The following is a 22,855-nucleotide window of genomic DNA, read 5'->3' on the forward strand; positions in this document are numbered from 1 at the left end:
AAACCCCATTTCTACTAAAAAATATCAAAATAAAAAAAAATACTAGCCGGGCGAGGTGGCGGGCGCCTGTAGTCCCAGCTACTTGGGAGGCTGAGGCAGGAGAATGGCGTAAACCCGAGAGGCGGAGCTGAGATCCGGCCACTGCACTCTAGCCTGGGCGACAGAGCGAGACTCCGTCTCAAAAAAAAAAAAGAAAAGAAAAAGATCAGGCGCCACAGTGGATCAGATGTTCATGTACCACTGTCCTCATGAATACTGGAGTGCAATAAACCTATGAACAGGCAAGAACTTCCATGGCGTTAAAGAAAATCTTTCCCAATTTGCTTCTAAATGATATTAACATTTTTTTCTACACTGTATTATAAAATATTTTATGTTAACTCTGTTGCGTCTGTTGCTTTTACTTATCCTAAGCAGTAGGTAAGTATTGTGAAACTTGTATTTCAGATATGCACATATGTGTTATGTATATATGGGTGTATATTCTGGGTTACAGTGTAAAATTTTTCTTTTTTTTTTTTTCATTTGTAAGGTGTGCACTTTTATTCAACTGGTCTCAAGTCAGTGTACAGGTAAGCCCTGGCTGCCTCCACCCACTCCCAGGGAGACCAAAAGCCTTCAGACATCTCAAGTTGGGGGACAAAAAAGGGGGAGCACGAAGGCTCATCATTCAAAATAAAATAAAAAAGTATTAAGGTGAAGATTAAAAAAATTTTGCATTACATAATTTACAGGAAAGCAATGCTATCACCTCCCCTGTGTGGACTCGGGAGAGGACTGGGCCATACTCCTTAGAGAGAAGTGGGGTGGCTTTTAGGAGGGCGAGGGACTTCCTGTAACAATGCATCTCATATTTGGAATGACTATTAAAAAAAAGAACAATGTACAATCAAAGTCCTCGGCCACATTGTAGAACTTTGGGGGATGCTCGCTCCAACCAACTGCTGTCACCTTCACCGTTCCAGTTTTTAAATCCTGAGTCAAGCCAAAAACAAAACAAAACAAAACAAAACAAAAAAAAACAAATAAAGCCATGCCAATCTCATCTTGTTTTCTGCGCAAGTTAGGTTTTGTCAAGAAAGGGTGTAACGCAACTAAGTCACAGTCCGCCTGGAAGCATTTGCGGTGGACGATGGAGGGGCCAGACTCGTCATACTCCTGCTTGCTGATCCACATCTGCTGGAAGGTGGACAGCGAGGCCAGGATGGAGCCGCCGATCCACACAGAGTACTTGCGCTCAGGAGGAGCAATGATCTTGATCTTCATCGTGCGGGGCGCCAGGGCAGTGATCTCCTTCTGCATCCTGTCGGCCATGCCGGGGTACATGGTGGTGCCGCCAGACAGCACTGTGTTGGCGTACAGGTCTTTACGGATGTCCACGTCACACTTCATGATGGAGTTGAAGGTAGTTTCGTGGATGCCACAGGACTCCATGCCCAGGAAAGAAGGCTGGAAGAGAGCCTCGGGGCAGCGGAACCGCTCGTTGCCAATGGTGATGACCTGGCCATCGGGCAGCTCGTAGCTCTTCTCCAGGGAGGAGCTGGAAGCTGCCGTGGCCATCTCCTGCTCGAAGTCCAGGGCGACATAGCACAGCTTCTCCTTGATGTCACGCACGATTTCCCGCTCGGCCGTGGTGGTGAAGCTGTAGCCGCGCTCCGTGAGGATCTTCATGAGGTAGTCAGTCAGGTCCCGGCCAGCCAGGTCCAGACGCAGGATGGCGTGGGGGAGGCATACCCCTCGTAGATGGGCACAGTGTGGGTGACCCCGTCACCGGAGTCCATCACGATGCCAGTGGTACGGCCAGAGGCGTACAGGGACAGCACAGCCTGGATGGCCACGTACATGGCTGGGGTGTTGAAGGTCTCAAACATGATCTGAGTCATCTTCTCGTGGTTGGTCTTGGGGTTCGGGGGGCCTCGGTCAGCAGCACGGGGTGCTCCTCAGGAGCCACACGCAGCTCATTGTAGAAGGTGTGGTGCCAGATCTTCTCCATGTCGTCCCAGTTGGTGACGATGCCGTGCTCGATGGGGTACTTCAGGGTGAGGATGCCTCTCTTGCTCTGGGCCTCGTCGCCCACATATGAATCCTTCTGACCCTTGCCCACATCACGCCCTGGTGCCTGGGGTGCCCCACGATGGAGGGGAAGACGGCCCGGGGGGCATCGTCACCCGCGAAGCCGGCCTGGCACATGCCGGAGCCGTTGTCGACAACGAGCGCGGCGATATCATCATCCACGGTGAGCTGGCGGCGGCGGCGGAGCGGCGAAGGCGAGGCTCTGTGCTTGCGGGGCAGACGCGGTCTCGGCGGTAGTGTAAAATTTCTTACTGTGGGTTGTGGATCAAAAAGTTGGAAAACTCAGTGGGTTAGCAGTTAGAAGATAATGTTGGACAAGTAACACACCTGCACTAGGATTTGGCCCACAGACCACCAGTTTGCAGTCTCTGAGCTAAACTGTGGAGGATATTGAATGAGTATACATACATAGAACTCGGTTTGTAGGTAAGTTGCAGCCAGAGCAGAGAACGACATAATAAAAACTCTTTTAGAGACATTAATATGACCCTGTCTCAAGACTAGCGGGGATAGAGACTGAAGGCAGGTCATTTAAGTATCATAAAGACAATCTAAAAATGAGACCCGAATTTGTAATCAGAAAAGGAGCAATGGGGAAGGAGATAATGGAGGTAAAACATGGTGCTGAGGAGAAAAGATAGGGTTTTAGAGTTGGGAGAGACCTTTGGAATCATAGATTTAATCATCATCTTCGTCCAAGTAGGGAAAGTAACAGGAGAGGAAAAAACAGTACCCTCTCAGAATTTGTCTATGACGTCACACTGACTTAATAAATGAGCTTTCAACAGTTAATCCAGTTAATGCAATTAACAGAAGGCTTGGATGTGAAGGACGACCCCTCAAATTTACTTTTTATTCAATTGATTAAAATGGCCAGTAATTCTCATCCTTTCAGACCTGACTTCCAATTAATTAATTACAAGTGAGCCTATGGGGCGTGCCCAATCAATTCCTTCCCCATCCTGAAATGGGTCCTTTAGCATTCTTTTAAACCACCAAACCCTTTTAAGAAGTTTTCTGTGATTTCAACAGTTTAGGCCTTCTGAATGAGCCCAGAATTCTTCACCTGCTTGTTAATTTTCCAACTGCAAAGCGTTATTGAACATTTAATGACCCTGCCCCACGCAACGCCCACTGCAGCCGGGCGAGGGAAACCAGAGTAGGTCGAGGAAGGGGAGGCCTGCGCTTTCGGGAGGGAAGCCGCTGGGGCTAGTCGGGCTGAAGGTGGGCACTTCCTTTCTTCCCTCGATACTTAAGGCTACGGGGACACACGCCTGGCAGGCACAACGGCCGGCGCGTCTGTCTACCTTTGCCCAGAGTCCGCCTCGAATAATCAGCTAACAACCCCAATTCCCTTGAACCCAGAGCGGGAGACACGGCGCCATGGCTAGGTCGGTCTCAGGCACATCCCGATGCTCGCCCCAGGAAGCTCCTGGAGCGCCTCTGGTTTCCGGGTACGAATAGGAAGCTGCTCGGGAAACCCCAGAACCCTCCCTTTGAGGAAGGGTGCAGACGGCGTCTCCGTTTCCACGGAAACAGGCCGAGCCATGTCGTCACTTCCGCCGACCTGTCTGGACGCCAGACTGTTGGGAAGAAAAGAGGAAAACTGAGCAACAGCCACGACAGTGGACGCGAGCGTCTCCTCTGTGCGCATGCGCCCGCTCAGCGGCCTGCTTCTATTTATGTGGGGGATCCAACATGGCGGCCGCGGCGACCCTGGCGATGGCGGTGAAGCCCATCAGAACGTAGTAGCGGGGAAGGGGACACGGTCCGCACTCACCGTGGCGTCGGCGGAGACGGCTGAGGGTGGTGGAGGGAAGAAAAGCGACGGAGAACAAGAGGAAGGGCGGGCAGGCACGCAGCGCGGCGTAGAAGCGAGCGCCGGCTCGAGCTAAAGCAGAGGGCCAGAACAGTGGGGATGGCGGAGCCGCGCAGAGTAGCGTTCATTAGCTTGTCACCGGTGCGGCGACGCGAGGCCGAGTACCCGGGGCCCGACCGCGAGCCCGAGTACCCCCGCGAACCCCCCCGGCTGGAGCCGCAGCCGTACCACGAGCCGGCCCGGGCGGAGCCGCCGGCCCCGCGGGAGCCTGCCCCCCGCTCGGACGCGCAGCCCCCGCCGCGGGAGAAGCCGCTCCCCCAGCGCGAGATCAGCCGCGCCGAGCCGCCCATGTCGCTGCAGCGCGAGCCCCCGCGGCCCGAGCCGCCGCCGCCGCTCCCGCAGCTGCCCTTGCAGCCGCCCCCGCCGCGGGAGTCGGCTTCCCGGGCTGAGCAGCCGCCGCGGCCGCCGAGGGAGACGGTGCGCTTGGAGCTGGTGCTCAAGGACCCCACCGACGAGAGCTGCGTGGAGTTCAGTTACCCGGAGCTGCTGCTGTGCGGAGAACAACGGGTACAGAAGATTCCTCCCTCCTGCCCCAGACCCCGAGAGCCTCAGGACCCGCCGTCTTCCCCAGCTGGTTTGCACCTTGGGACGCCCACCGAGCGCGTCCGGGTCGCCCCGAGGGTGGGGTGCGGGGGCCGGGGCAGAGCGGGTGGACGGGGCGGTGAGCGCTGCTTCCTCCACTCCCTGGGGTGGCCGAGGCTCTCATCCGGCTGCGCCGAATCCCCAAACCCCCGGCACTCGCTCCCAACGCCGCGCCGAGCCTGTTTTCTTGTGCACTTTTCGGAACCTCAGATTTTCCTTCTTTCCTTTCTGCTCCCCACACAAAATCCTGGGGCCCTGCAGGCCGTGTGGCTGGGTTCTCCCTGTGGCGCTACAGCTGTCGTTCCAGTAGAAAGGAAGAGAAAACCTTGGGGGACACGCCCCCCAGTCTGAAGCAGAGAGATTGTGTAATCCCTCTCGTATCATCCTCATCCTCATCACTGTTTGTTTTGCTGGGCGCCGTGGCTGCAGAGGTGTGCTTGCGTGCCTGTGATATTTTTCTTAATCGAAGGGAATTTAAGAATAATTAAAGGTTTTCAGAGACTAAGGATCCCACTTTAGGAATGGAGAAGTGAGTTAGATAATCTGGTTACTAATTTTTCTCTCGTGTTGGTATTGGAAAACCTTTTTAGCTTTCCTTTTTTGTGGAGTTTGTTCGTATTGTAATTGAATGGGAAGGTGTCTCCTGTTTTATTTGACACCTACCCGTCATATTATTTAAATGTATTATCATTAGTTTATAGAAGAACATTGTACTCGGCCTTTGTAATTTTCGGAGGATGATGAGAAAAATCTCGGCTTTGAATTTTTTAAAACAATTGAAAATATATAGGTATGCTTTATGATGTAAGAGGTGAACAATGGAGAAAGGATAGGGCTTATGTTGGTAATTGTAATTTGTATTGTTGTGGGTTGGTGGATCTTCAGAAGTAAGTTAGAAAAGGAAATGATAGATTAACAGTAAAGAAAGAGAACAGTTTTCTCTGTTGCTTAGCAATTATGCCCGTTATTAGGCTTTGCTTTAGCTTGGGTCTAATGGACTCCAGAAGTCACTTGTTTTTTCATCTCCGACTACGTTTATGGTCAAAATGACTGACTGCTTAGTCATAAAGTATCATGTTGAACAATTTCACTAGATTTTGTTTACTTTATGGCCAGCTAATATTTTGATCATTATTTAGAAATGTTGTGTGGTCAAATCATTAAAGTGTTTTAAACCAAAATGAATTGCTTAAAGGTAGAGATCACTTTGGTCACTTCCACATAACATTTTGCTCTTTAAACTCAACTTGAGTGCCCCCTGTTTATAAATGTGATGTCACTTTTTTTCCCAAAAGAATATTAAAAATATTGGATTGGAGCATTTTCTAAACATTGTATTTGAGCTGCTAATCTAAGTTGGTTTGCGGTTTTTGTAATTTTCATAAATTACAGGAGAAAAGCATTATCTTTGTGTAAAAAATACATAGCAATAACTACATTTACTGAGTTCTTACTGTGTGCTAGACACAGTTCTAAGCACTGCACGTGGTTTTTCTAGTAGTCCTACAGAACTCCATGGGGTAAAAACTATTATCCTCACTTTACAAACGTATGTAATTTTATTAGTACTTCTTTCCATAGTGATACAATTTCTTTGTAAAACAAAATTTCTTAAAATTAACTCATATAGTTTAGAGGATTCTGCCAAAATGACGTAAAATGTAAGTCATGGTAGAAATACAAAGACCTTTATTATGTCCCTGTTTATGCTGTAATATTCACACGATGGCAAATTAATAATAGATGTGTATCATTTAATTATAAAAAAGTTTGACACCCTAGCTTTGTTAACTTGATCACACCAGAACTACTACTTTCGTGTAATAGGAGAAAGAGGAATAATTCCATTTAATTTTTCCCTTTACTTGTTAACAGTGTAGGTGTCTATTGGCCCAGTTTTCTCGTTGTATATCAACCTTCTATCTTTTTTCATATACCTCTGAACAAAACAAAATCCATTGTATACAATCACTTTTGCAACAAAGATTTGCCACATTTTCCTGTGATTGCTGCCAGTGAATACCCTTATTATGCAAGAAAGCATAGAAAACATATGTTTAAGTAAAATTGTCATGGTTTCATGAAGGGAAATCCTAGAAGAGAGACCATCAGAAAGCAAAATGCGAACATTAGAATTGGTCTGGAAAGTTGATGGTTCCCAAAATTAGAAGAATTAGAGGAAGAAGGACTCTACATTTTTGAAATAGCCATCTATCAGTAAATAAGATTTTAGCGCCAGATGCTGAAATTGGTAGATGTGGGGCTATTAAAAAGAAAAACAAAACAAAAGGTGTGTTACATATGGATAGCATTCATATGGGTGCATTTAAATCAGTTCCCTTTGTAAATACTAAGTGAACAGTAAAACCTTGATTTACTGAAACACAATCAGAAATTTTTCTGTGCTCTATTTTTAATGCGAAAAGCACAATTAAATAATTTGTGCCGGGAAAATACAAAAAACAAAACCACAGGTTAGCTAAACCTTTAACCTTATTGTCTCTATGCAGTATAGTGCTGTGATTGAGGTGGTTTAGGATGATGACCGGCATTGGAATCATCTGTATCCTGAAAGATTAATTTGGTCACCATTTCTGGCTAAAGGATAATAGTGCATTTTAGAAATAAATTTTGGCAATGATTGATATACAAAAAAAAGTTTAACTCTTAGTAAACCAGAAAAATCAGTTAACCAGAACACCTGTTTGTGAACATGCTTAATTGAACATTTACTGTGAAAAGAAAAATAAGTGTTTATAGTATGTTAATATAACTGTACTATTTGAGAATTCCTTGGCATTTCATTGTTTGCATATTTTGGATAAAATTTGTGAAAGAATCTCCTGAAAATGGTGTTGATAAGTTAAGATCAAAGGACAAAATTACTGCATCAGTTTTGCATGTGGGTAGTTGATAATTTTCAGATATTTTTTCACCTGAAAAAAACAAAAAAGCTTAGTCTTGATTGGGGAAGGGTGTTTATTCTTAACTGTAAAAGAACAGTGAGTCCATTTTCTTTGTTTTTGTAGGCTGTCAAGAGAAAATGAGAGCTGTACTTTTGATACCTACATAAAGTACATAAAATATTTTAGAATGGCATATAAGGTGATTCTTATTAAAAATATAGATCCATAGGTTTATACTTATACATATAAAATGAGTCATACCACAGAGTAAGTATTTGGGCTTCACAGTGCATGAGGGAGCAGTTTGTAATAGACATGGCGATCGCTCACTGTCCTTAACCTGAGCCTCTAGTTAAGGTTGTACCTGCCGGGCGTGGTGGCTCACGCCTGTAATCCCAGCACTTTGGGAGGCCGAGGTGGGCGGATCTTGAGGTCAGGAGATCGAGACCATCCTGGCTAACACGGTGAAACCCCATCTCTACTAAAAATACAAAAAATTAGCCAGGCAAGTGGGCGGGCGCTTGTAGTCCCAGCTACTCTGGAGACTGAGGCAGGAGAACGGCGGGAACCCAGGAGGGAGAGCTTGCGGTGAGCCGAGATCGCGCCACTGCACTCCAGCCTGGGCAAGAGAGCGAGACTCTGTCTCAAAAACAAACAAACAAGGCTATACCCTGGACATGCCTAGGATTCCTTACTATTCTCACTAGTTTATTCCTTTTTGGATCATGTTTATGTTTTTCATTGGTAAATGTTTTTTGAGGGGGGATGAGGTCTCTGTCTCCACCAGGCTGGAGTGCGGTGCTGCGATCTCAGAATCTCAACTCACTGCAACCTCCACCTCCCGGGTTCAAGCAATTCTCTTGTCTCAGCCTCCCGAGTAGCTGGGACTACAGGCAGGCGCCACCACACTCGGCTAGTTTTTGTATTTTTAGTAGAGACAGGGTTTCACCACGTTGTCCAGGCTGGTCTTGAACTCCTGACCTCCCAAAGTGCTGGGATTACAGGTATGAGCCACTGCTCCCGGCCTTTCGTTGGTAACTTCTATTGGGGTGAAGTATTCTATAAATTTATTACTTATTACAATGATTTTAAAAATTGATTCTAAACTTAACTCCTTTAAAGAAGTATCCCTTTATTCTAATATCCCAAATGTGATGAATTGTCTCGTATTCATTCTGTCCACATTTTTCTATCATGTTTTTTAGACTGATCACTTATCAACCTTTATATCCAGGATGAAGTATCTCAGTTTCTAAGTGTGCAAATCTTCCTTCCTTCTGCATTTTTTTCTTGCCCTTCAAAGTCCATTGAATCTGTATCAGTATTTCAGTTGTAGTATACCTTAATTTTTAATTACCTGAGTCAGTTGTCTGAAATTGGATAAAAGTAGTATTTTTATCCTTGTTTTGGCTTTTTTGTGCATTGAAAACCATATATATGTTTGTATACTAAAGTAGAAGACTTAAGGATGTGATGGCTATTTTTGTTTGTTTTGTTAAATAGATGGTTAATGTGGGCTTCTAGCTCTGTGTGTGTTTTAAACCATGTATTATAATAAACTTTCACTCTCCCCTACTAGAAGAAAGGCATGGTAATGTAATCTTTTTGCCGCTATTTCTCTTTTCTAGCTTTGTTTCAAAGTAGTGTGTTCCCTGAGTGGGTATCCATTGACAGGATATTGGTGATACAATGGTTGTTGATACTGGACCTCAACAGAAAGCCTTAGCTGCTGTACACACTCAGTGTTAACTCACAGGCAGATGATAAAGTGTTGATTTTAATTAATAATCTAGAGCTCCTTTTAGAAGCATTTCCTGATCAAAGCAGTTAATCTTTGCTAGTGAAGATACCAATCTAGAGTTATAAGTGAGATTTTCATGTTTAGCTGGTGTTCCTGGGGATTTTTTTTCCTTGTTATTTTGGATGAGGTGACCATATGATCATTTTGCAGGTGAAGACAATTTGGATTGTTGAGTTCTTACTCATCAAAACACTATGAAGTATATACGATTCCATTACAACTGTAAATATTTTTTGCTATGAACCAACTTTTTTTTTTTTAGTTTTAATACTTCTGACTTACTTGTTAGTATTAGGAAAAGTTGTCTCTTATTGATTCAATTTAAAATATAGTTTCTGAATAATGTAATTGTATAACATATGTTATATATTCTCACTAGTTTATTTCCTTTTGGATCACATTTATTGAAATAGAATTGAAGTGTTTGTTACATAATGATAAATAAATAAACGATAATACTATTTGTAATACTAATGGATACTTCTGTTTCTTTTCCCACTCACCTTGAATCAGAAGAAGCTCATTCACACAGAAGACCCATTTAATGATGAACATCAGGAGAGGCAAGAGGTGGAAATGTTGGCTAAGAAATTTGAAATGAAATATGTGAGTATAATAAACTGATCACTGTTTTTAATCCTATTGACCTGTTTCCTTTCTGTGACTGGTTGGGAGGGCCTATAAATATTGATTGCCTGCCTTACCTTGTTCTCACAAATTGAAACCAAGTGAATGGCTAGATAGTCAAATAAAGATTCCAGTAGGCTTGTGATAAAGTAGTCATCATTCATTTTTATTTTTATTTATTTATTTTGGAAACAGGGTCTCGCTCTGGCACCCAGGCTGGAGTGCAGTGGTGCATTGTTGGCTCACTGCAACCTCTGCCTTCCAGGTTCAAGCGATTCTCACGCCTTGGCCTCCCAAGTAACTGTGACTACAGGGACAACACCACACCCAGCTGATTTTTTGTATTTTTAGTAGAGACGGGATTTCACCATGTTGGCCAGGCTGGTCGTGAACTCCTGACCTCAAGTGATCCATCCTGCCAAGTAGCCATCATTTATTATAGTCTTTCTAGAGTCCAGGCGGTTTGCTTTTTCATATATTATCTCCAATCTTTGTAACAAAACCACAAGCTAAGTAATATTGACCAGATTTTACAGATGAGGAAACTGAGGCTCTGAGTTCAAGATTAAGTAACTGGTATAACGTCACACAGTGGCAAGAGTAAGCTACAGGTCCAGGTCTGTGTAGCTCTAACTCGATTCACTTTCTGCCACCGTCGAGAATGCTATTTTAATTCCCTTGATATAGTAGTTCTCAAACCTTTCTGCCTCTTAAGAGTTTGACAGTGAATATGTGTACTTCTAAGCCTGTAGCATCAGACTTAGAACCAGCATGATACCTCTTTGAAAGTGTCTGGTTTATGCTAAATATTCATGTACATTTTACATTCAGTGCCACAATATATTGGTGTTTGTTTGAATACAAAAATAATTTTTAATTACCTGATTAAGTTGCTTAACATTTTTCTCAAATTTTCTAGTATTACTGACTTTGTAGAAAGCCCCGCTCCTCACCTCACATTTACACTATGGCTTTAAGTACTCTTGGCACTTTGCTAAAACATAACCCAGTTGAGAAGCAGCACTTTAACCCTCTGATTCCTCTGTGAGCATTGAAAATTATCCCACGAGAGGAAGGATATCAGCTCACACTGGCCTTGTCATTCATACTACCCTCAAGATACCACTGGGATCTTGACCCAATCATGCTGGCTCCTTATAATTAAGAAACCATTTGCGGGTAGAAGAAATAGATGAGAATAGATTGGAATTGAAATCAGGTCCTAGGCCATACATTGCCATCTTCTAATTGTGTGCTTTTGGTGAGGTTTTTAGCTGTGGGCTACAATTTTCTCTCTCTCTCTTTTTTTTTATAGACAGAGTCTCTGTCACCCAGGCTGGAGTGCAGTGGTGTGATCTCGGCTTACTGTAACCTCCACCTCCCGGGTTCAAGCAGTTCTCCTGCCTCAGCCACCTGAGTAGCTGGGATCACAGGCATGCACCACCATGCCTGGCTAATATTTGTATTTTTAGTAAAGATGGTTTCACCTTGTTGGCCAGGCTGATCTCAAACTCCTGACCTCAAATGATCTGTCTGCCTTGGCCTCCCAAAGAGCTGGGATTACAGGTGTGAGCCACTGGGCCTGGCCAAGGCCACAGTTTTCTTACCTATAAATTGAGAGGTTCAGGTGTTTCAGAGACCCTTCTGGTTCTCTGTTCTGTGACTATATAATAATAAATTTAGGGATGGACTGATGGGTATTTAAATAGAAGGAATAGCAAAAGTTGTTACACTAATTTGTAGTATTTAATTACAATGTAATATTTTGAGACTATATTGTATCATGATATATAAATTGTAAAATCCTGGCCGGGCATGGTGGCTCAAGCCTGTAATCCCAGCACTTTGGGAGGCTGAGACGGGCGGATCACGAGGTCAGGAGGTTGAGACCATCCTGGCTAACACAGTGAAACCCCGTCTCTACTAAAAATACAAAAAACTAGCCGGGCGAGGTGGCGGCGCCTGTAGTCCCAGCTACTGGGAGGCTGAGGCAGGAGAATGGCGTGAACCCGGGAGGCGGAGGTTGCAGTGAGCTGAGATCCGGCCACAGCACTCCAGCCTGGGTGACAGAGCGAGACTCCGTCTCAGAAAAAAAAAAAAATTGTAAAATCCTATAGAATGTATAAATCCTAAAATCCTAGCATGTATAAATCCTAAAATACTGTGTTTTTTATACAAGTTATACATTGGTTACACTTAATGTTTTAACCAACTAGTACACTTAAGTGGCTCAAAATTCAAAAATTAAAAATCTTCCTTTTATTGTATTGCCCACCCATTGAATCCCACTTCCTAGGCAAGTAATATTCCTGTGGTACTAGAGATATATCTCTGTACATATACATCTATTCCTTTCCCACCCCCTTTTTATACGTATTATAGAATACTGTACACACTTAAGCTCTTTGCTTTTTATTTACTGCATCTTAGTATGTTTGGGCGGGAGGTCATATCAGGACAAAGTGCTTTCTCTCCATTGCTGTTTCATTGCATGGAACTCTCACACTGTAACCAGTCCCCAAATGATTTAGGTTGTTTTCAAAAATTTGCCCTTTTTAATAGTGCTGCAGTAAATTAGTCTGTAAAATGGCATTTTACACAATTTCAAGTTTATCTGTAGGACAGATTCCTAGAAGTAGACGACTCAGGTCGGAGGATTTATGCATTTATAAATTTAGTATATATTACTAAATATATATGTATATTATATATAATATATATTTAAAATGTATATTATACATATATATATTTAGTATATATTACTAAATTACCAGTTCTACTCCCTCCAGCACTATATCAGAGTGTGTCTTTTTTGGAGGGGTTTTTTTTTGTTTTTTTTTTTTGAGACAGAGTTTCACTCTTGTTGCCCAGGCTGGAGTGCAATGGCGCAGTCATCGGCTCACTACAACCTCCACTTCCAAGGTTCAAGCAGTTCTCCTCCCAAGCCTCCCAAGTAGCTGGGATTACAGGCATGCACCACCACGCCCAGTTAATTTTTTGTATTTAATAGACACAGGGTTTCACCATGTTGGTCAGGCTGGTCTCGAACTCCTCACCTTAGGTGATCCACCACCTTGTCCACCCAAAGTGTTAGGATTACAGGTGTGAGCCACTGCACCCAGCCTAGAGTGTCTATTTTGCCATGGGTTACAAAATCAAGGATTAGAATTGCCCTTTGCAAATGGAAAAATTCCTCTATATAATCCTATAAGTAAAGTGATTCAGTGTATGACACACTACCTTAAAGTTAGCATTAAGTCTTCTTAGTTAACCCTAGGATAGTATCTGGCATAGAAAGACCAATGTTCTGAAGAAGTTATTTAATGCGTGAAACTGAGTTTCAGTTGACTTAGATATATTCAAGCCTTGTTATTTTATTTACAGTGATAAAATATTACTCTTGTTATAATCTAAATTAATGGGCTGTATTTCTTCTCTGGATTTTTATTTTGGTAACTTACTTTCTTATTTCCATTCTAATTAGAGATATTATGTACATTAACCAAAAAGCATGCCCAAGTGTTATATCTATGAGCATTAAGTGTGTGTGTGTGTGTGTGTGTATTTATTTACTTGTTTGGTAGAGACAAGGTCTTGTTGTGTTGCCTAGGCTGGTCTTAAACTCCTGAGCTCAAGCGATCCACCTGCCTCAGCCTCCCAAAGTGCTGGTTTTGCAGATGTGAGCCACTGTACCCAGCTTAAGTATATATAAATATATATATATGGTAATTATTTGGAACCTTTTAAGAAAATCATCAGGCCAAAAGTGACCTGAGAGAAGATAGAGTGTCCTGCTAGGTGCTATAGGCCTAGAGCTCTAGGCTATCACAAAATCTCTCTTCAACTACAGTAATCTTCGCTGGTGTTTAGGGCAGGTGTTGCAGCAGTTGAAAATCAGTGATATCAGAAATTATAGGGAGTATAGGCCAGGCGGGGTGGCTCATGCCTGTAATCCCAGCACTTTGGGAGGCGAGGTGGGTGGATCACCTGAGGTCAGGAGTTCGAGACCAGCCTGACCAACATGGAGAAACCCTGTCTCTACTGAAAATACAAAATTAGCCAGGCGTGGTGGCACATGCCTGTAATCCCAGCTACTTGGGAGGCTGAGGCAGGAGAATCGCTTGAATCTGGGAGGCGGAGGTTGTGGTGAGCCGAGATCACGCCACTGCACTCCAGCCTGGGCAAGGAGAGCGAAACTCTGTCTCAAAAAAAAAAAAAAAAATTATAGGGAGTATAAAATTGTAAAAAGAGCACCCTGCGTTGAATTTATGGAGTTCCTCCCTCCATTGTGTCCTATTTTTATGGCCATGTTCTGTTTCCTGTTATGTTGTTCTTATGCTCAGGTAATGTGACAGTTCATATTCAACATCAATTACTAAATGGTTTTTTGGAAAAAGATCAATATGACTGTTAAGTACTTAGTTTTACCTAGATTATACTAAATTGTTGTTGTACATAAATCTTTTTAAATAGCTAAGTCCAAATTTTGACATTTCTACAACTGTGTAGGCTCCAGATTCGTCTTGATGGTTAGAAAGGAGTCAGGATACAGGTAAAAGAGGCTCCCATACCTCTCTTTATTCCCAGTTAAGGCTCCAGAATGTTTAGGTGAAACATCTTGGTTTTCAATTCAGTTTTTAGATGGTCTCTAGGTAATATATACCTTTTATGAGGCCACCTGTACTCTCTACTCTATACTCTGGAGTAAGATGCTTCTATTTGATGGGTATAGACTTGTTCTCTTGGCCTTCTAGGACATAAGATAACCTATAATTGTTGAAAGATTTCTCTTAGTGATTTTTTTCTCACCCCATTACCCCAGCCATTCTGAAAGATCATGCTGTCTTAGAATTGGATATAAATTCAGTAATCTAAATGAAAGCACCTAGCACAATACCTTGTGCCTAGCAGGGGCTCAGTGAAGACTATTTGAATCTGAACGACTCTGAATAGGAAGGCTATATTCTGCCAGACATTTATTAATATTCATGAAATCACATTATAACTTTAAAATCTGCTTACTGTGCTATATAGACATTGAATACCATCTTTCACGCTTAGTTCTATGTGGTTTTGGACTCTCAGAGCCCTAGTAGTTTCATATTTGTTTTAAAAAGAAGGGTAAGGGTAGATTTGATAATAGAAAAGTTATTCTGAGCAGTCTTATAAATGAAACAGTTGACCAAATGGAATAACACTGTTTTTACTCAAAGACAAATTATTCTTCTAAATACTCTTGATTTTCTTGAGACCCTGTCTCTAATAAGAATAAGAACAATAAAATCGGCCAGGTGAAGTAGCCCGTGCCTGTAATCCCAGCACTTTGAGAGGCCGAGGTGGGCAGATCACCTGAGGTCAGGAGTGCAGCCAGCCTGGCCAACATGGTGAAACCTTTCCATCTCTACTAAAAATAGAAAAATTAGCCAGACATGGTGGTGGGCACGAGTAATTCCAGATATTCAGGAGACTGCGGCAGGAGAATCCCTTGAACCCGGGAGGCAGAGCTTGTGGTGAGCCGAGATCGCGCCATTGTACTCCAGCCTGGGTGACAAGAGCGAGACTCGGCATCTCCCAACAACAACAAAAAAAAGACAAAAACAAACAAAAAAGAAATATATATAAATATATAAATATAAATAAATATATATATATATAAATATATAAATATAAATATATATATATAAATATAAATATATAAATATAAATATATATATAAATATAAATATATATATATATAAATATATAAATAAAAAGTCTTGATTTTCTTTTGTGTGAGTTGTAAAAGTGATTCTTTCCAGATAATGTTTTAAAGAATGGCAGTATCTTGATTTTGTTTTTTTTTTTTTTTTGAGGCGGAGTCTTGCTCTGTCGCCCGGACTGGAGTGCAGTGGCCGGATCTCAGCTCACTGCAAGCTCCGCCTCCCGGGTTTACGCCATTCTCCTGCCTCAGCCTCCCGAGTAGCTGAGACTACAGGCGCCCGCCACCTCGCCCAGCTAGTTTTTGTATTTTTAGTAGAGACGGGGTTTCACCGTTTAGCCAGGATGGTCTCGATCTCCTGACCTCGTGATCCGCCGTCTCGGCCTCCCAAAGTGCTGGGATTACAGGCTTGAGCCACCGCGCCCGGCCAGAATGGCAGTATCTTGGAATAACTAATTTCTGATGAGTAACTTCTTCACAGTAAATACTACTTGGCTGAGTGGAAAGAAATATAATTTTATCTTAAAATAATTATGGATTAAACTGTCTTCAAATGTGAAACTGATACCAAGTAGTTGTTTTGAAAGCATTTATGTACTGTTTCTGGGAGTTGTAAGAAGTCAGTTACTCATTGGTTGATCATCCACACTTGCTGAGGGGTTAGAGCTTCCTTGGGAACTTCATAGGCTAGTGTTCCTGTTTGTTTTGACCTTATGTTAGGTCTGGTCCCTAAGGATCACCTCAGTATAGAGCTTTGGGAAAACTTGTTGACACCACCACAAAGTAAATCCTACTTGCAAAACACAAATACCAGTGGATTTAGGGTTTCATAGACCAATAATAGTATCATATTACATGTACAATAAAGACATAAAATAATCTTTTAAAGCAAACTGGAGTAGGGGAGAGGGCCTTAAATAAAGGGCAAGGAGGAATTCCTAGTTCAAATTAATAGTTTCTTGCCGGGTGCGGTGGCTCAAGCCTGTAATCCCAGCACTTTGGCAGGCCGAGATGGGCAGATCACAAGGTCAGGAGATCGAGACCATCCTGGCTAACCCGGTGAAACCCCGTCTCTACTAAAAAATACAAAAAACTAGCCGGGTGAGGTGGCGGGGGCCTATGGTCCCAGCTACTCGGGAGGCTGAGGCAGGTGAATGGCGTGAACCCGAAAGGCGGAGCTTGCAGTGAGCTGAGATCCGGCCACTGCACTCCAGCCTGGGTGACAGAGCGAGACTCCGTCTCAAAAAAACAAAAACCAAAAAATCAAATTAATAGTTTCTTTATTGAAGTTACCAATTCTAATCACTTGCTGTGACATGCCCTTTTAATTCCTTGGCCTCTTTGAATTGAATAAATTCTCTTCAGCCTTCTTTAATCCCTTAGGAACAATTGAGAATCAGCAGTTTTAGGGTATTTAGGAGGAAGGACTGGTATCCATATGTGGTAATTAAAGAAATTGTGTATACTATTTTTGTGCTGTGTAGTCAGCTCTTGGCTGTATTTCCACTGCCTTGAAACTCAGCTCCTTTCTGTTGGTAGGTTGAAGAAATGGGCATAGATGTAAAGAGATAAGGTTGTGGCAGGGCTGGGACAAATAGGGAGTCTTGTGTCGACAGGATGTTTTCTTCTCACTTGTAGGACTGGAGTGTTTTTTAGCAATCAGGGTCATTCTTGCTCTGTCTACTAGAGGTGATCAATGAATGTTGGTTTTTACTTTGGTTTACTATTAGCTGGAGGCAATTCGGGGTCAGGGGGTCCAGTACTAAGAACATCTTGTTTGTTTGTTTTCCAGTTTAGTGTTACGGTGTAATGAGGCTGCATTGGCCTAAAACACCGATTGTCAGGTTAAGCAAGTACTAATGACTCAGTGAGGAATATTCTTCTGAGTCACAGCGGGCTAGTGCCTAGAAGAGTAGATAAGAAGGAGGTTCTTCACCTTAGGTATAGCAAAATTCAAGGGTTTTTTTTTTTGTTGTTGTTGTTGTTTGGAAAATAAGTTTTGATTTTTAAAGATCTACTTAATTTATAAACTATGTAATATCAATTGCAGAGGTTCAGAGAATTAAGTAAGATTTTGATTCTGCTGCAGTAAGGATACTGAAAAAGAGTAATTCAACAGAGATCTTTCTAGTAGGGAAGACACTATAATCCTTTGCCAATGTAACTTGAATTTCTGTAGGTTAAATTTTAATATTTGTGAATTAATTTGTATGTACCTTTCTGGCAACTGTCAAAAGTTTGGTTCCAGCTTATACAATTTACGCATTATTGAATTTTAGCATGATTAGGGAACTGGAGGGTGGAGAATAGAAATGGGGTGGTAAGGCAGGAGGCAGGTCAGGGTTAGAAGTTTTCCAGGAAGACTGCAAGTGAGGAAAAGCAGACTATACCTAGAAAACTACTCTAATGGCCTCTGTGATGAAGGAGGGAACTGGATTGTGCCTTATAGTTGGCAGAAATCTGTTTATAAGTGGAGCAATGCTTGTGGAACCCTGGTTGTTGGAAAGTGAGTCAAGAAAGAGGTACTCAGGTATGGGTGTGTCAAATACAGGTTATCCAAAACTCTTTCCCCACAGTGGGACTGGGAAGTAGAGCCAAATGAGGAGGAGTTCCAAACTCTGGTAGTGAACGTTTGGTGGGCCAAACCTAATAAAATAACATTTATTGAGTGGGTAGTACATGTCCTTAATAAAACTCAGGAGATACAAAAGGTCATGTGATAAAAAGAAAATCTCCTTCCTACTCCTTACTCCAGCTAACCAGATCACTCCTTAGAGACCCTGTCAGCTTCTTGCCCCAGAGAGCTGTGTGTATGTGGGCAGTCACATATTTCAAAGATTTTTTTTTTGTTACTGTTCACTGAAAGAGGATATATAAATACAGATAAATGAAAAGATCAAAATAAAAATCAGCAAGTCACCTGTAAGTCCACCGCCAAGCAGAACCACTGTGAATAGTTTGACGGTTTAAAGTATATCCTTTCAGCAATTTTTAAAATACACGTGCAATTACACATGTACTTTCTTGCACTATAAAAAAAAATTTTTAGAGCCAGCTGTGGTGGCTCACACCTGTGATCCCAGCTACTTGGGAGGCTGAGGCAGAGAAGATGTCTTGAGCCTAGGAGGTCAAGACCAGCCTGGGCAACATAGTAAAACCCCGTCTCTTAAAAAAAAAATAGTTAGATCACCTGAGCAATACATGAGTATGTTCCTTTTATTAAAGACAAATTCAAATAATACATAGTACATCAAAGTCTTCCGGTACCACTGTTTCCAGTTCTATCCCTTCTCCATCGTAATGACCATAGTTATCTGCTTGTTGTGTATTCTTTGAGCATTTTATACATATCTATCAATATATATTGCTATGTTTTATTTTTCATAGATGAGATCATCCTGTTCGTATGATAGTGGAAGAAACAGTATCTTGTTATTTAGATGTTGTCTCCATAATTACCATTTAAATTGAGAACCTTTTCAGATGCTTAGTGAACACTGATAGCACCTTTTCGTGAATAGCCTGAGCTGTACATAACATTTAGGAAACTGTTCTTGTTACCCTCTACATTAATAAATACCCTCTATCACAATTTTTGAAAATTTATTCACTTATTTATTTGTTTTGGGGACAAGGTCTTCATCTCTCAGACTGAAGTGCAGTGGTGTGGTTACAGCTCCCTGCAGCCTTGACCTTCTGGGCTCAAGTGATCCTCCCACCTCAGCCTTCCAAGTAGCTGGGACTACAGGCATGCACTACCATGCCCAGCTTTTTTTTCTTTTTTTTTTTGTTAGAGGCAGGGTTTCACCATGTTGCCCAGGCTGGTGTTGAACTCCTGGGCTCAAGCAGTCAACCTGCTTCAGCCTCCCAAAGTGCTGGGATTACAGGCATGAGCCACCTCGCCCAGCCTACCACATTATTCTTCAATGGCTGTTAACATTGAATAGATATGTGGTAGTTTGTATAATTGATACTCTTGGTGAAGACCTTATACTTGTAAGATCATTTTGGGGGGAAGCATTTTGGTCAGATTAATACTATTATGATCAAATAAAACTTTAAGTCTTTTATTTGCTCCCCTTGATAAGATATATACTTATTTAACAATGCTGATCATTTTGCTGCTTAGATTAGATTATGGACTCAGAACTATTATGGTTTCTGGTGGCAACAAACTAGTCACTTTGGCTAGACATAGATGTTCCTAAATCTCTAATTACCCATAAATTGTTTGCACTTCTGCATTTATCTGATTGTGCCCATTACAACAGAACGTGTTTGTTTAGCTTTCCCAAGTAAATCTTATAGGCAGCTGTTTATGCCTAGAAAAAAAGTGATAGGAGAGCAGAAAAAGATCATTGTCATTGTGATTTTAATTAGAAAGCATCTTGGAGAAAAGATTGAAAATGTAGGCTGATATGTGAAAGCTGGGAGGATTAAGAGAGTAGCAGGAGACTATCCCAGATGGGGAGAAAGCACAAGGAATGGTAAGAAGGTGTGTTTGGGGGAGAGTTGGTAGACAGTTTGAATGGATGAAGTGTTTATATTGGAAAATTGTAAGTAGAAAGTTGGAAAGGTGGTTTGAGTCAACATGTAGAAGGCATTTAACTGGTGCCATGTTAAGGGTTTTCAAGTCTTATAGGTGGAATGCTTCTGAAGCATTTTGAGCAGGGGAAATGATAGGGTGTTTTCAAAATATTATTAGGTGGTAATTATGCAGGATAAATTTGAGGGAAGAGGCTAGGCGTGGTGGCTCACGTCTGTAATCCCAGCACTTTAGGAGGCCAGGGCGGACGCATCACCTGAGGTGAGGGGTTCAAGACCAGCCTGGCCAACATGGTGAAACCCTGTCTCTACTAAAAATACAAAAATTAGCCGGGTGTGGTAATGTGCACCTGCAGTTCCAGCTACTGGGGAGGCTGAGGCAGGAGAATCACTGGAACCTGGGAGGCAGAGATTGCAGTGAGCTGAGATCATGCCCTGCACTCCAGCCGGGGCGGCAGCAGAGTGAGAGTCCATCTCAAAAACAATTTGAGGGAAGAGAGGCTAATTAAGACATTCATTATGTTTAAGTGAAAAACAAAGGCCAACATTCTAGCATTGACAGAATGGAAAGGAAGCTGTAGATATGGTTAATCATGGCAACAAAGATTTGTGGGGAGAGATACTTGGAAGCAGAAATTATGAGAGACTTTTGAAATAGCATTATTGAGGTATAATGTAAATAAATTTAATTCATCCATTTTAAGTGTACAGTTGGATGGATTTTAACAGATGCATACAATCCTGTAACCATTACTACAATAATGATACAGAACAATTGCGTCACCCCAGAAAATTCCCTTTATAGACAGATCTGTCCCTCCAGACTTAGCCCCTGGCATCTTCTGATCTGGTTCCTGTGACTCTAGGCTTTTTTGGTGTTTGTTTGTTTGCCTTTTCTAGGGTTTCCTGTAAATGGAATCTCATGTCTTCTGCTTCTGCTTCACTTAGCATAGTACTTTTGAAATTCCTCCATGTTTTGCCTGTGTCCCTTTTTATTGCCGAGCAGTAATCCACTGTATTCCTACTGTGGATTATGCACCACAGTTGTTTATCCATCCACCAGATGATGACCGTTGGGTTGTTTCCAGTTTTTGGCTGCCATGAATCAAGCTGCTGTAAACATGAGAGTACAAGTCTGTGTGTGAATACACATTTGCATTTCTCTTGGGTGCATGTAAGAGTGGGGTTGTCAGGTCCAATGGTAACTATATGCTTAATAAGAAACTACCTGATTCACTGAGAGACAGCTTTAAAAGAAAAAAAGAAACTACCAAACCATTTTCCAAAGTAGCCACATAATTTTGCATTCTTGCTAGTGATGTATGAGAGATCCAGTTGCTCCATGTCCATGTTAGCATTTGATGTCATCATCATTCTTAATTTTAGCCAATGATGGTTTTAAGGCAGAAAAAATAGGATGAACAAAATAGGAATGTCAAGTGGGAGAAGCTAATTTGGAGATAGATGACAGTGGGAACACTAATTTCAGTTTTGCTTTATTAGAGTTTAAGGTGTTTTCAACTTAAAAAATGACCCCATAGGTTCTATAACTTCTCATATAGAATTTTTAAAAGAATGGCCTGTTGGAGTTAGGCAGTCATGAGTTTGAAGATTGGCTTGCTTACTTTCTGTGTGACCTTAGATAAGTTACTTGACCTTTCTGAGCCTTCGTTTTTCTCATTTGTCAAATGTGAACTAATAGATGATTGTACTTAGTATAGGATCTGATGCAAGGTTAGCATTCAGTGAATGGGAGCTTGGTATTTAAATACATATTTTATGCCCCCAGTGACTTGTGAATTTCTTGCAAATCTGAGCTTTTTTTTCTTTCTAGCTGTTTTATTCCCCAACTGTGTTAGTTCCCCATACCAGTAGTCAGAGTGATTTTATTAAACACTGATCTTGTCAGTTGCTTCCTTGTGCTGATGCCTTCAGTGGCTTCCGCAAGTGCTTAACTCCACTTGTCCTTGTCTGGGTATGATTATCTTAGGAAGAAGCCTTGATTAGGTCCTCTTTTGAAAAGATCTCCTTTCGACCTTTTTCCTTTCTGCCATTTATAACTACGGTAGTCATTTGTTTAATCTTTCTCTTCCCCTCTCTGTACTTAACTGCTTGTGTATAACTATAAAATCCATGAAGGCTGGCACATGGTAAGTGCTCAGTAAGTTTGTTTAATAGATTATCTTGTTTTAAGTTACCTGAAGACAAGGACATTTCATACTTAAATTCTTTCTGGTATTTTAACATATTGCTTTCTATGGCATAAGTTCTTAACAGATATTTTTGACTCTAAGTAATGGTTCAAAATAAGCTATGTAGAATCACTGGGTCAAATAAGATGAAGAGTTTTAAAAATTATTTTAGCATATTTCTTTTATAACAGTAATACTTCATAGGAAATTTGGAAATCATAGAAAAAGCAGAAGAAGAAAATGTAAGAGTATTGCAAAGTCTCTTGGCAGATGCTTTCAGTTTGCTTTCCAAAAGAGTTTTATTGGTACACTCTTTATCAGCAGTGTTTGAGCAGTCCTATTCTCCATCTTTTCAGAATTTAAAGGTTTATAATTTGATAGAGGAAATCGATATCTCACTGTAATCTCATTTATTGATCATTTTCCATTGAGTTGTAATGCTGCCTTTTTCATCTTTAATTGTTATATGCTAGGGTAGGTTTCTGAACAATGCTGTTCATTAATCTTTTTATTCTTTTTTTTTTTTTTTTTTTTTTTTTTTTTTTTTTTTGT

The 22,855-nt window shown here is 41.7% G+C and overlaps 1 protein-coding gene and 1 pseudogene across 8 annotated transcripts in view; one reads left to right on the top strand and one right to left on the bottom strand.

Moving 5' to 3' along the window:
• Nucleotides 1-509: 509 nt before the first annotated feature.
• LOC111521446 lies at nt 510-2,283 on the bottom strand (annotated as a pseudogene). Its single transcript, XR_004229098.1, has one exon. The product of XR_004229098.1 is annotated as an actin, cytoplasmic 1-like (transcript).
• Nucleotides 2,284-3,746: 1,463 nt separating this feature from the next.
• The window catches only part of UBN2 (ubinuclein 2), an 83,666-nt gene continuing 64,557 nt past the window's right edge, over nt 3,747-22,855 (top strand). For 5 of the 7 annotated variants that reach the window (XR_002724957.2, XM_023184851.2, XM_023184846.3 and 2 more), the window contains exons 1-2: nt 3,747-4,459; nt 9,755-9,847. Coding sequence is in view for 6 of the 7 variants with exons in the window: in XM_023184851.2 (XP_023040619.1) it covers nt 3,992-4,459; nt 9,755-9,847 (561 nt within the window). In the remaining variant the exon portion in view is untranslated. Of the gene's footprint in view, nt 4,460-4,944; nt 4,966-9,754; nt 9,848-22,855 lie in introns of those variants that run through there. The other 2 variants (XM_023184847.3, XM_023184852.3) reach the window with 2 other exon arrangements.

The sequence above is a fragment of the Piliocolobus tephrosceles genome, chromosome 8 (genome assembly GCF_002776525.5).
Source record: "Piliocolobus tephrosceles isolate RC106 chromosome 8, ASM277652v3, whole genome shotgun sequence".
NCBI lineage: Eukaryota > Metazoa > Chordata > Mammalia > Primates > Cercopithecidae > Piliocolobus > Piliocolobus tephrosceles.